General features: G+C 49.4%; 5 protein-coding genes across 5 annotated transcripts; 2 read left to right on the top strand and 3 right to left on the bottom strand.

Moving 5' to 3' along the window:
- Positions 1–1014: 1014 nt before the first annotated feature.
- Positions 1015–2818, bottom strand: EPUS_03904 (uncharacterized protein; the record flags this gene model as incomplete). Its single annotated transcript, XM_007801659.1, has 2 exons — positions 1015–1736; positions 1786–2818. 2 exons carry the CDS (start codon positions 2816–2818, stop codon positions 1015–1017), a joined length of 1755 nt encoding a protein of 584 aa, XP_007799850.1.
- Positions 2819–3553: 735 nt separating this feature from the next.
- On the top strand, positions 3554–5521 carry EPUS_03903 (uncharacterized protein; the record flags this gene model as incomplete). Its single annotated transcript, XM_007801658.1, has 5 exons — positions 3554–3581; positions 3638–4240; positions 4291–5163; positions 5226–5437; positions 5495–5521. 5 exons carry the CDS (start codon positions 3554–3556, stop codon positions 5519–5521), a joined length of 1743 nt encoding a protein of 580 aa, XP_007799849.1.
- A 3254-nt stretch (positions 5522–8775) lies between these two features.
- Positions 8776–9486, bottom strand: EPUS_03902 (uncharacterized protein; the record flags this gene model as incomplete). Its single annotated transcript, XM_007801657.1, has 1 exon — positions 8776–9486. The coding sequence occupies one exon, from the start codon at positions 9484–9486 to the stop codon at positions 8776–8778; it is 711 nt and encodes a 236-aa protein (XP_007799848.1).
- Positions 9487–10927: 1441 nt separating this feature from the next.
- On the bottom strand, positions 10928–12172 carry EPUS_03901 (uncharacterized protein; the record flags this gene model as incomplete). The annotated part of the gene is made up of 1 exon (XM_007801656.1): positions 10928–12172. The coding sequence occupies one exon, from the start codon at positions 12170–12172 to the stop codon at positions 10928–10930; it is 1245 nt and encodes a 414-aa protein (XP_007799847.1).
- A 428-nt stretch (positions 12173–12600) lies between these two features.
- On the top strand, positions 12601–13247 carry EPUS_03900 (uncharacterized protein; the record flags this gene model as incomplete). The annotated part of the gene is made up of 2 exons (XM_007801655.1): positions 12601–12769; positions 12844–13247. 2 exons carry the CDS (start codon positions 12601–12603, stop codon positions 13245–13247), a joined length of 573 nt encoding a protein of 190 aa, XP_007799846.1.
- Positions 13248–13369: the final 122 nt, after the last annotated feature.

Below are 13369 nucleotides of genomic sequence, written 5' to 3'. Positions count from 1 at the left end.
GACCACTGAGGGTGAGGAGGAGGAGATAGCAGTGGTGAAGAGAGTGAGGTAACCAGGATATGCCTGCTGGTGCTGCCCTGACAAGAGAAACACCCAGGGCCCTAGTTCTGTGAGATGTTTCGATCCCGCAGCAGCATAAACCCCCCCAAAATGCCCAAAATTGACAGGGGCAGGAGAAATTTGGGAGGGAGCTTGGCCACTAGGTTGGGTTAAGATGACTTCAATCAAGAGACAATCGGAACCTTAAAATTGCAGTACAAGCAAGCACAGGCTGCACGACAATGGTGTGCTCCCTAGCAACCACAACTCATGCCACTATTTCCCCTGCGGTTCTAGAAGGAAAAGACTATTTGTACTGAGGGATCCCTGCAGCCAATGAGAGCCCAGAGCTACCCATGTACCTTTCCTAATCAATCTTAAGTGTCAAAAGCTGTCAGTCCAATAGTTCATTGCTTGTCATGGCCAGAACGAGCAATGATTGACCAATGACCACATTGGACCTGAGTGATCCGCACCGCACTACTACGCCACCGCGAAAGATCCTTCAACCAGGTTGAGGAACGTCGTCAACTGCTTTATCCTCTATCCTCCATCCCCCAACGAAGCGAGCATATCAAGTAGTCACATAAGTACGGAATATAACTCTCACCGACGAGGAAGCTGTGGAGAAGGCTCAATATGCTACATATGTGCTTGGTAGGTATTCCGAAAACCCCATGAGACAAGGCCGGACATGCGGATCCGACCTAGGACTTTGTGCTACACGGTGGAGGTATTGCTAAGATGAAGACCTAAGTTACACCACCTCCTCTACTCCGTCCTAGTGGTGGGAAGGCACTACTACGGTCACTACTCGTAACAATCTACCTCCATTATTGGTGGCAGACCACTTGGACCTAAGCAGTATCTTGCACTATATCTTGTAATATACATCGTGCCCTGTACAAGGCTGACCACAGCAGTCTGTGACACGCGCAGGCTCATAGATGTCGCCTTCCACATTTGGATGTAATGTCAGGGTGACAGCATACCCTCTCGAAATTGCCTCACCTCCTGGTCTCTAGGAAGGACCGGATCGGATCGTAGTGGTCCGAGGCTGGTATTTCTTTGCTTTTCCACACTGGTGATGCTAAGTGACAGTCGGGTTAATAACCTCCAGGCCTTCCAATATGGATGTTCTCGAGGACAAGCTGAGCTGCTGAAGCATTTCTGGCACCTTGGGACAGACCACACCTCGTGACCTGGTGGTTCGATGTAGGCCAAGACTATGTACACCTTTGAACGCAGGTACCCGAGGTCTGAGTGAAGAGCAGTTTTGGCGTGACAAATTTTGACGAGCAAAAAGACCTTCAACGGGCAACATAGAACCAGCAGCAGGTGTAGCTCAACAGCAGGGTTGCCGTGCTTGCTTTCATGACCACATTCTTCTTGCCTGCTTGATTCTGGGGATCCAGCAGCCATTGATTTTAGGTGAGGCACAGCGAGGAGCAGGTCATCAGGATTTGGCGACTGTACCCATTGTAGACTGCACCCGTTGTAAACGCGAATGCGCATTTCCGGTGAGAACGTGAGCACGCTGGCCGTGATAATCTGGCGCTCATAGGAGGTCCACGCGCTCGGAGTAATGCTGCTGAGAGTTTCGGTCGCTACTCGGTGGATATCTGGTTGTCCAGAGCTTTGAATTGATTTGCTGATAGCTAATGGACGTATTTCAAGTCCTGCGCCTTCTTTTGACTCTTTCGCTGCTTGTCATCACTGACTCATCCAGCTCCAGAATCGGCTTACCGTCCTCGAGCTCTCTCTTTACGCGGATCTTGCGAACAGCAGCCTTCTGCACCACAGGATGCGGCTCCAAATCGTGCTCCGCTTCTTCGTTTTTGATCTCGACTTTAGCCGTCAACCTTTCTGAGAACGCTCTTAGATCTGCCGTGAACAGCACACTGTGTGCCCAGCCAGCCTCCTTTCCCCATAGCTTGCGAAAATGGTTGGCAACAGCGTCGTAAGTGGCCTTGGTCAAACTACTGTGCTTGCCCTTTCCAAATTTGTAATCTCTTTGTGCAATCTGCCAGACGTGCGTGTCCACGGGGACAGCTTCTCCCCAGCCAAGCCCCATAAGACATACACAGTCTGCGACCTTGGGCCCTACTCCTTGCAAGTCGAGGAGCGCTTCGTGGGCGCTACGGTAGCCATCACGACCTTCTAGCATCCATTCACCCCCAGGGCTTGTCTTGGTACCGAGAATAGGGCTTTCCGGATTCCTTAACGAGTCAAGCCAGCCAGGTAATCGCTCGTTGGCGACCATAACAGCTGTTTGATGTATATACTTTGCGCGATATCCGAATCCTAGCTCACGAAGATGAGCTTCCACATTCTTCCCAGTCAATGCGGATGGGATAGGGAAGTCATGGTAAGCTGTCCCGTTCACAGTGCCAATTAGAGGTCCGTAGTGCAAGCATAACTTGTCTACCATTTGTGAGATCCTTGCAATATTGTTGTTACTGCTGCAGATGAAGCCGATCAAAGCTTCCCATGCGTCTTGGCGGAGTATGCGTACTCCTGTGAACTTAGGGGCTTTCTTTCTAAAATTTGGATCCGCTCCAGACCACTGCGAATACAGACCGCCAAGGTCTGGTTCAAGGTTCAGATAGTGCTTGACAAGAGTCTCTGTATCATCGTCCTGGTTTGGCTCGTCGATGGTAGAGGGAGGAATCGAGGATGGAGGTGTCAAAGGCACTTCAATTGGCAGGGGGCATAGAGCTCGGTAGTGAAGGTGAGTTGAGTCTTGACGAAGCGACAGTATTCGTCCATGCAAGGCCATAGACCATATATCATCATCAGATTTACGCCATCTATTTATGAATTAGAAGTCATAAACGCCCGGCCCAGGAGAGGGTAACATGTACCGAAATGATTGTCCACACCGCAGTGTTGTTGCAAGACATAGTTCTGTCAATGCCACAGGTAGCTTCTTCCACTGATTCATGCTCGCAACAGTCATGCTAAACAAGGTCAGGTAAAAAGAAAAGACCCGAGTGAATAACTGTCGACAATATGTAAGCACAATTTGAAACCTTGAGCATCTAGGCGCGTCAAGGCGCGAAACCCAACCCTTCTGCCCAAAAAGTCCTACTACGGTAGGAGGCATAAGTGCTGTTAGCTTCAAGCTAGGAATTTTGTATTTTACACAGCCTTAACGAATTGTACTTTACTGGAACGACGTTAGTCTATATATTTCTCAGAAAGAGCCAATCATTGTGACTAGGAAGGGGTCAGGACTTTACAGCAGCTCCGGAGGACGCCAGACCCTTGTATCAAAAACTAGCCATCACTAGCTTACGCTAACAATACTTATGCCTCCTACCGTAGTAGTAAACTTTTAAACTGGTGACCCAGAACTTCCAGCTAAAAGTGCAGCCAAGTGAGGATTCAGGTCCAGAGCATCAATTCACAAAGCAGTCCTGCCAGTATCTCAGCCTCTCCGTTAATCTTCTTCGTCGTACAATAAGGCCGCAACATCTTGCACGTAGATTGCCGCCTTTGCTCCTTAGTGATAATGAACGGCGATACCTACTCATCGCGAGGTGAAGCTGTCCTTCAGGGCCAGCACGCTGATACAATGCTGACCTTACCTTTGCAGATTCTGGCCGATCAAGGGATTTCTATGTAAGAAAATTTATCCACAAGGTAGCAGCGATCCTAAACTTTGCTGTACAGGGCTCGAGAGGTGAGCGAGATGATCGCCGCCATGATCGTGACCGAGGCGCAGGACGAGACCGAGACCGAGTTGATCGAAGGCGATCACGGTCGCCCCATCATCGATCTTCTCGCCGTGACTACGAAGTAGATACCTATTCCTCCAGTCGCGACTATCGAGCAAGAGAAAGAGAAGACAGATATTCTGGGCATCAGCGAGACGAGCGAGGGTGGGATAGGGACAGGGGAGACCGAGGGCCAAAGCGAGACAGTCGGCGAGAGGAGGACGATAGACCACCTCGGAGAGAGCGCGACCTTTTTGACGATAGAAGACATGGTGGGAGAGGAGGGAGAGACCGTGATGCGATCCAAGGAGGTGGTCGTGAACGGAAAAAGAGCGCTACTCCACCGCCACCAAAGAAAAAGGAACCTACTCCAGACTTGACAGATGTGGTCAGCGTTCTAGATCGTCAGAGACGGCTGACTCAATGGGATCTGAAACCCCCAGGCTATGAAAACGTGACCGCGGAGCAAGCAAAGCTTTCAGGTCAGCTACAGGCCTCTAGCTTGCTTAACTCGCTGTACTGACTTGTCTAGGAATGTTCCCACTTCCTGGCGCTCCCAGACAACAACCCATGGACCCGAGTCGGCTTAAAGCATTTATGGATCAACCTGCAGGAACTGCCAGCAATGCCGCCCTCAAACCATCGAATGCCCGTCAATCCAAACGTCTGTTCGTCTACAATCTCCCTCCTTCGGTGACGGAAGAAACCATCATTGAGTTCTTCAATCTACAGCTGAACGGTCTCAACGTCACCCAAGGCGTTGATCCATGCATATCGGCTCAGATTGCCAAGAACCGTGAATTCGCCCTGTTGGAGTTCAAGTCGCCAACGGATGCGACGGTGGTACTTGCTTTGGATGGCATACATATGGAAGCTCCGGACACCATGCAAAATGGAAGCAGTAATGGCACATCGAACGGCCTTGTGATACGTCGACCGAAGGACTACATCGTCCCCTCACCAGAAGAGACTGAGATCCAGGAGGGAATCATTTCCACCGAAGTCCCAGATACAGCCAACAAAGTCTGTATCTCAAGCATTCCTCTCTACCTGAGCGAAGAGCAAGTCACGGAATTACTCACCTCTTTCGGGCCGTTGAAGGCATTTGTCTTAGTGAAAGACCGCGGTACGGAGGAGTCGCGCGGCTTCGCCTTCTGCGAATACGTTGACCCTGCCAATACCGCTATCGCCGTCGAAGGTCTCAATGGCATGGAGCTGGGGGATAAGATTCTCAAAGTCAGCCTGGCCAGCATTGGATACACACAAGCGTCTGGACTGGAAATGGGCGTCAACGCGATGTCCATGTTTGCCGGAACGACATCAACAGATCTCGAGGAGGGTAGAGTGCTGCAATTACTCAATATGGTGACGGCGGAGGAATTGATTGACAACGATGATTATGAAGGTAATGTCTATCTTGGCTCGAGGCCAACGATGATTTATGCAAAACTGACAGAGTCGGCTTAGAAATTTGCGAAGACGTCAAAGAAGAATGCCAAAAATACGGTGAGGTTCTTGAGATCAAGATCCCCCGTCCTTCAGGTGGGAGCAGACAGTCTGCCGGCGTGGGCAAGATCTACGTCAAGTTCGATACCCCAGAATCGGCTGGTAAAGCCCTGAGGTCGTTAGCTGGGAGGAAGTTTGCGGATCGGACGGTGGTTACTACTTATTTTTCAGAGGTGAGCCTGAGAACATCCGGGGTATACTGATTTTGCATTGCTGACGATGATTTGTAGGAAAGCTTCGAAGTGAATGCTTGGTAGAAGGGAGTGCCTCGTTTATCAATACGAGGGGTGGCGATTAGTCGATGGAAATCTGAATCTGTTTTTTGGATGACCATGGATTCTGGTACAGGACAGCATAATTTTACCCTCCGAGCTTCCCATCGACATCTGCGAAGAGCATTTGCGAATGACAGGCTTTACAAGTAGAGGAGAATCCTTCGCGCCAAACAGCATCACTGCAATGAAATGTACTTTACTCGACTCTGCACTTCAACCTAACAACATCTGCAGAGAAAAAGAGGGGAGGGGAGACACAGGGAATGAAAAGTGAAAAAAAGAAATCCGACTTCTCATGTGCATCCTCGCGTTGCATTGTGTCTCCAGTACAACGTTCCCAACAACCATGATATATAGCAAGGCGGGAGCGGCATCATCGTATCTTGCACCACAGATGAACCAACCCCCATGGCCCCCTACCCTCCCCCTTTCCACCCAATCCCGCTTTCTTTGATCTGGAATCCGCTCACCATCCCTTCGAATATACTACATCTCCCCAATGCAAATGCCATCTCAATTCCTAGTTGGGTAGATAGGTAGATCGGGCATCTAGACCACGTCTTAGCATCCTCTTACTTGACTGGGCTCTCCCAAACTTGTTTCCGTACTGCTATCTGACCTCGACCAGCTATACCTCAGTCTAGCGACTCCCCAAGCTGTTTCCCAACATACTACGTAGAGTCACGAAACCTAGATATGTTGCAAACTTGGACGTGCTACACTGGCATCACCCTGTGACCAAAAGGCGGGATGGGCTTGGCATGACATTTTTTCTGGTTAAGGATATCATCTATGTGTTCCCTCTATCTTTCTTTCTCTTTCTCTTTCCCTCCAAGTCGCCTCCACCCGTCTAATTACGCATGGTGGGTGACTACAGTGCGGATAGGGAAAGGAAAAGAGGGGGAACAATGAGTTAGCACCGTCCCTCGTCATCAACGAGGCAACCTCATCTCATAGTTGTCGAAATCTCACTTCCGGATGGTTTTCAATATCGAAAACACAAGGAATTGTATAATTCTCTGCTTGCCGTCGTATTTCTGTATCCTTTCTCAGTCTCGTGGAATTTAAAAAAAAAAGCTTTTCCATGTCATTCGGTAGATCTTCCATTATGATTTTTTCTTCACCTCCAACCCAATAGTGTTGTGTAAGGACAGCAAAACCACGGAAATGTGGAATTCCTTCTTCATCCAGGTTGTCTTGGTCTGAATGGAATTCGAAAAACCCAATTTTTAGACCTGCCTGCACCACTGCATACACCTCAAATATCTGTTGGCTGTCGATAGATTCTTCGATAGAGTTTGCAAGCTGGTCCAAGGCATCTTCAAATCGATCTCCTGCTTCCTTCTTTATCTCCATACACAAATATGTTGTTATGTTTGTGCGATTGATTGCTCTTTCCACAATGAAATCTGGTTTTTTGTTGCTGTAGCGATTCCTTTGTTCAGGTGTAATCAACCAGTCTCCGGACTGAGGGAATACCTCATGGAGCTTTGTGCAAGCCCAAGTGCTCACATGGTGTTCAAATTTTGTAGTAACAGCCTCGTTTTTTTTTGTTGAAGACGATAGGTGGATTCTTTATCCGGTCGATTGCTGTTTAAAGTGCGAGGCTCGGCGTATAAGTGGCCATGCTGATTATGTAAAGTAGGTTATAGGATGGCTTTGATAACAATGATAAATTATTTGATGTTAAGGTTGGCGGAATGTTGTGGTTGAATGAATAGGAAAAAAAAGTAGAAGTGTAATACGACTCGGAGTAGACAGCAGAGCCCAAGTGTCGGAAACAACCGGTGCAAATGAAGCCTAGCAGATTCCGATATATATAGCTTACCAAATCTAGGGTGGGGTGTTGGGGGGAAGCTTTTCTCCGCGAAAAGCCGTGGGACGGGGGGAGCTATTGTCTGTTTCCATGTCCGTGCAGGGGCTTTTTTTCTGATAGATTCAGTATACTCTGTACATATGTAAGATGAACAGTCAATCCACCAAGTGAAGATTTCCAAGAAAAGCGTTCTTCTCCCCATTACATAATACCTAGTTCTTTCCGCCTGTCCCTCTTTTCCCCCTCCCGCAAGGTTTTAAAAAAAATGATAGAAAATCAACCCACCTCGTCAAGTAAACGACCTATTTCCCTACTTGTCTTACAATCAAGCAGCAAACATCAACCAAACCACCCATTCATCGCTGACCTGGCTTCTAGCCGTAAGCCTGCCCCCTCCCCCACCCTCTCCCTAAAAAAGAATACTAGACTTCCATCGTAACTCACCATACAACCCCCCACCCCCCAAAACTCGAACACCTCCTCACAAGCACAATCGAAATGAAGAAAGAACAGAAATGCAGATTCTTCCCCTTCCCTATCCCCTTCCCATTTCCGATTTCCAAGAAAAAAGGTCAAGTCTCGTCTCGTCTCGTCTCCAGGCCAGATTCTATCTATCACTCATTCATTCATTATATAAGTCCCAGAAGCAACTGCGTGAAAAAAAGTCTGATTAGTAGCACGACGAGTAGGACGGCGGACTAGGGTAATGCATTCTTCTGTTATGATTCCTCATGCGCGGACAGGGGTGGTTTCAGGGGACTGGACTCAGTTCGAGAGAGAGCGGACATCATGCTGAGTCATTGGGGAAGGAGGGTGAGATCGGCGATGGGACTAGTTAGGGATTCGGGGTGGATGTTTGGAGCTGACGTATGATGCGTGATATTATTCGGGGAACTGGGGGTTTGGTGAGGACAACTATCACTATCCATACGGATACAGCTGGGAGTGGGAACAAGAATCTTCAAATGCTTCGTAGTATGCGTAAAACTCTCTCTCTCTCTCTCTCTCGGTCTCTGTACTTGTAGAATATATAAACAATAATCTACCATGTCCGTGCCAAAAAAAGGTGTATATTTATACAGAGAATCGAAGTCGACCGTCTTTCACCATTATACCTCCTTTGCCCTTCTCTCCTTTCCCCCTGTCCGGCTGTCTCCTTCATTAATGTAGACTGTCGCGTCATGTCGTGTCATGTCCCGTGCAAGCTTCATGTTCCCCTTCTGGTCCGTTCACAAGAACCTCCGGAAGCTAGAAAGACCTGGCGTTATTGAATGGGGACCCGATGCGGGCATAGAGGTAGTAGAACCCAAAGGGCCTTGAGCAGGCCCAGTTTGTTACACCATCCTCCAGACGAAGAAATTAAAAGAAGGTCGTTTCAACCATAAAACAGCCCATGGTCGGGCCATCATCATCACCATCTTCATCCATACATCCAATACTCGGCCACATAATCCACCGTCAGTAGCCCTGCCTTCGAACAAGCTGCTGGCGCCCTCCCACCCGCAGTGTGCACGCGATAAACCTCCTCAATCCCGCCATTCGCCTCCCCTTGCTTCCGCGCCAACTTCAACCAATCAACCGCAGCGCCGTTTTCATTCCCAGTTGCGGAACTCGGCGCTGCACAACCGCCGACTTTACCGGCCGCGACGAAATGGCCATCATTCAGCACGAACATCGGCGTGGTCCCATCACGGAAGTAGTGGTCACCAACACTGGCAGCGGAAGCTGTTGATGGAAGGAGATCTTGGACCGACTTGGAAAAATTCTTGAGGAAGTCCGGGATCAGCTTCTGGTCGAACTTGGCACGGGAATTTGGATCAGTGACTTGGCAGGAAATGTCGTAGAGGGTGGCGAGGGCACCGGCAGCCACCGGGGGGGAATTGGTGTTGGCACAGGTGTAGTTTTGAGTGCCTTTGCCGAGGAGGACATGTCGTAGGGTCAGGCTGGTAGGTGGCAGGGCTGATTCAGGCAGAGATGGGGCTGGCTCAAGCGGACAGCTTGTAAGCGGATCTTTTCGCGTCTTGTTTTTGTCGCAAGGACGTCTGTTTTGGTCATTGGCGGGAAGAGCGGTGGTGGTAGAGAGGAGGAGAAGAGAGGTAGTGAGGAAGGATATGGTCGAAGAGAGATGCATTGTGTATGCAATGTGTCTAGAGTATGCAGGAGCGGGAAGGAGCAGAGATGGGGCGAGAGAGAGGAGAAGAGACAAGCGCTGCCGAGTGAATGTTGCAGAGCTTCAAGGACAGAAATAGAGAAATAGAGCGCGCGCGTATGAAGTAGTATTTTGAGAATTGGATGAGATGGAGTAATAACAATCAACCAAGGAGGCCACAACGGAAGGGCATGATCTTCTTATTTCACCTCGAATGGAAAAAGACCCTCCCATTTGAATCTGCATTGCAGTAGCAAGCCCCACCAGAAATTGCTTACCGGGATGAGTGGAGACATAACCTGCATATTGTGTGGCAAGAAGCAGTACTCTTTTTGCGCGTGGCTGGGCAAGAAGTGCATGTATAGTAATGTATAAAAATAATGGCTTCGCTAGCTGCCTCATCTGGACGGCACTGACCTCGTGTAACTCTTGCCCTAGCTCACGATCCTCAAACGGCTGCAGCTTGGTGATCCGCCCTTTTGTTTTTCTGCTTCTGGAAGTCAGGGCAGAAGGGGAAAAGTAGGGTTGGACTGCTGGGAGGAGGGGACGAGAGCCAGAATAGCAACGGTACCCAAGGCCACTTTCGACTTGGAATTTGAGTTGATCCTGGCGGGAGCTAAAGGGAACACTAACTGCATCAATTGAATAGAAGACGCGGCTCAGACGGTGGTCAGGAGGTTGGAAAATGGGTCTGACCAATTGTGTGAAGAGAGGAGATGAATGTTGGCGCTTAAGGAGTCGAAAAGATTGGAAGACGAGACAGTTTTGCTGCCCGGAAAGGATCCAGGATTAGACGACGCTAAAGGCACAAGCTAGAGGCACACGCAAAGACCAAGGCATGCCTGAGGTTCAAGGTTTGACTGACTAACGCTTCGAAACAGACCCTTCAATTTCTGCCAACCACGTAGTACTCTCACTAGCTAGATCCATGGTAGCAAAGTCTTGACATGGCACTACTTCTCTGACCACCGTCTCAAGGTTTGGAAGATCCCAGTCACGGACATTTTTCAGAAGTGCAGCAAATTAGCCTGTTTGAGTGGCAGCTTACTTGCCTGGTGTCGCAATCTACTCCGTACTACTACTACTAGTAGTTGAGTAGTAAGTCGTCTGCCCTATTCTTAGTATCCATTGATTGGTTAGTCTTCGAGCCACGAGTACTCCGTACGCTGGAGAGCAACACCCATACCCTACCTCTGCCCCCCTTGTGCCATGAAGCCGTATCAGCTGTCATCTGTAACAAGATACATAGTACGCTGTGCAACTGCACATCTCAACCAGTTTCAGAGCTGCGTTGGCAAGATCCAGATTGTGTCATGACCAACAACGGTCTTCGTTCTTGAAGCTGAATTAGACCCCGATAATATGAACATTACCTCGCTAACCGGGTATCATCTACTCAAGAATCTGTGTAAGTATGGGGGTATCATGCAGGAGTCCCTTCAGTACTCAAAGTCCCAAACAGACGATACCTCCACGCGTCGAAGGTCGTCTCGAATCCAGCAACCACATCTCCACACAAACACTCAGCCTCTCTGTCACGTATTCGCCGATCCCAATCCCCCTCCTCTAGATAGCGGATACCTTCTTCCCGTGCTTCCTCCTCTTGTTGTAGTTCCATCACAACGTCTTTGGCATTCTTCAGTCGTCGTGAGGCTGCCGACGCTGCTTGCTTTGACTCTTGTATCATGTCGGTCAGAGAGCGCAGCGAGTGTGCAAGATCTGCAGTACCGGCGATGAGGCTGTGAAGTGACTGCAGCGGACTGGGTCCAGACGGTAACTGTAGGTACTCGAGGAGTATGTCCAGCTCAGCTATCAACCCACCGATGTCTTCTTCCGCTAGATTTGGGTATCTGTCCAACAGTAATGAATGCGCCACTGAATAGATCTCTCTGGTCTTTTGCGTCCGATGCATGGCAATAGACGTGTATGCGGTGGTCATCCTAGTTACCCCATTTTCGATACTCGATTGTGGCCCCAGATCCTGCAATGCGAGCGTAGTCCTCAAAACAACGCCCCCAGCTTCGCTGACCGAATCATCGTTCAGACATTGTCTCGCCAGTGCTTCGATGTTGGTCATCTGTCGGGCCAGCGCAGGTGAAATAACTTTTGCTTCTTCCAGATCAGAATCATCTGCGTAGTTCGAGCCCATACAGCGCGATTCATCCTCTCTGTGTTGCAGAGACGTGCTCCTTCTGATGTTGCCCGCTGACCGTGTAGGTGAGCCCAACGGGTCATCCACAACCGGTTTGCGCAATGGTGTCGTGGGGCTTCGAACGGAGTGAAATTCAGGGGAGCCGACGTTGTTGCCACTGCAAATCTCATCATGCAATGACAAAGGTTCAGCACTTCCTTCTCTTAGACCGTCCAGAAAACTTGACCCTGGCTCCTCTTCCCCATTCTCATCCCAAGCGTCTGCCAATTCGTCGGCCAAATTGTCCATATCCTCGCCTTCTCCTAGTTCACCATAGAGCCCGTCACTCGCGATGCTCAATGAAGCAGAATCTCTCTTGCCAAGGGAGTGACGCGGTGTCGTTGGGAAGTATGGAATTGAGGTCTGTGATGTGCGGGAAGATCTTCTTGACGAGCTAGTGCCATTGCTAGCATAATACTGATTCGAGGATGCGGAAGATGGGGGTTCGACATTGGGCGAGGAAGGTATCGAAGGCATTCTGGCTGATCGCCGTTAAACGGATGGAGGAGGGTTGTACGAGGGCGGCACTGGAAACTGAGAAATACACAAGGACCAACTACAACATTACTGAGTGCTCCAAAACATGTACAGGCGCCACAAGATTTGATTACATTATGTATGCAGGAAACAAAGGTCGCGACCACTTCGGATTGACAAGGGTTTGGAATCTCGCCAAGCCATGACGATCTTGGAGCCGTAAGTAAGAGTGCAACGGCAAAACTTCGGAACACTCTATGGAAGGAGATTGTGGGATGTTTCAACTGCTCTCCCATTGCTGTATCCAGTGTGTTAACAGAGAATCTGGCTCCAGAAGATGAATAAGCACAAGGTTCAATAACATTCCCTTACTTTTCCCGGACTTGACGTCGAAATCCAAATCAAAACCAAACGAATCCCTTCCAATCATGCCCATAGTCCGCCGCGTCCGTCCCACCGACCTCCTCTCTCTCAATCTCTGCAACCTAGATTCCTACACCGAGAACTACGACCTAAACTTCTACCTGACATACCTAATGAAATGGCCTTCACTGTTCCAATGCGTAGAAGAGGACGGAGGCAAGATCGTTGCATATAGTGCGTAGTCTACCCTCACTCAAGCAATCTGCCAGCATAGAAAAGTTATTCTAGTGCTGATGAAATCAACCCAGTAATGGGCAAACTCGAGACCTCACCGCCGCACCACCCGTACCCTCTCCCCTGGCATGGCCACATCACCATCCTAACCGTCTCTCCCCATTACCGGCGCCTCGGGTACGCCAAACTCCTCACCTCGTCGCTCGAACGAACATGCAACCAATCCTCCGCCTGGTTCGTTGACCTCTACGTCCGAGCCAGCAACAAGCTGGCCATCGACATGTACAGAAAGATGGGATATAGCGTGTTCCGCAGAGTGGTCATGTATTACAGTGATAATCCCAATGGGACCTCGGAAGATGAAGGGGGCGGGGAAGATGCATTTGACATGAGGAAGCCTTTAGATCGAGATAAGGAGAGAAAGCATGTCAGGGAGAATGGGGAGGAGTTTAGAGTCAGTCCGGAGGACGTGTATTGAGCATCGGCATTAAACTCGGATTCGGCTCGATCTGCACAATTTTCCTCGCCATTCGCGTGAAGGAAAGGTAAAATACACATGATTGAAGGCAAGGTCAGCGCCAGCGATACCACCTGTTCTTA

This window comes from Endocarpon pusillum (assembly GCF_000464535.1).
Source record: "Endocarpon pusillum Z07020 unplaced genomic scaffold scaffold1323, whole genome shotgun sequence".
NCBI classification, from domain to species: Eukaryota; Fungi; Ascomycota; class Eurotiomycetes; order Verrucariales; family Verrucariaceae; genus Endocarpon; species Endocarpon pusillum.
This window is presented reverse-complemented; position numbering and strand designations above follow the sequence as displayed.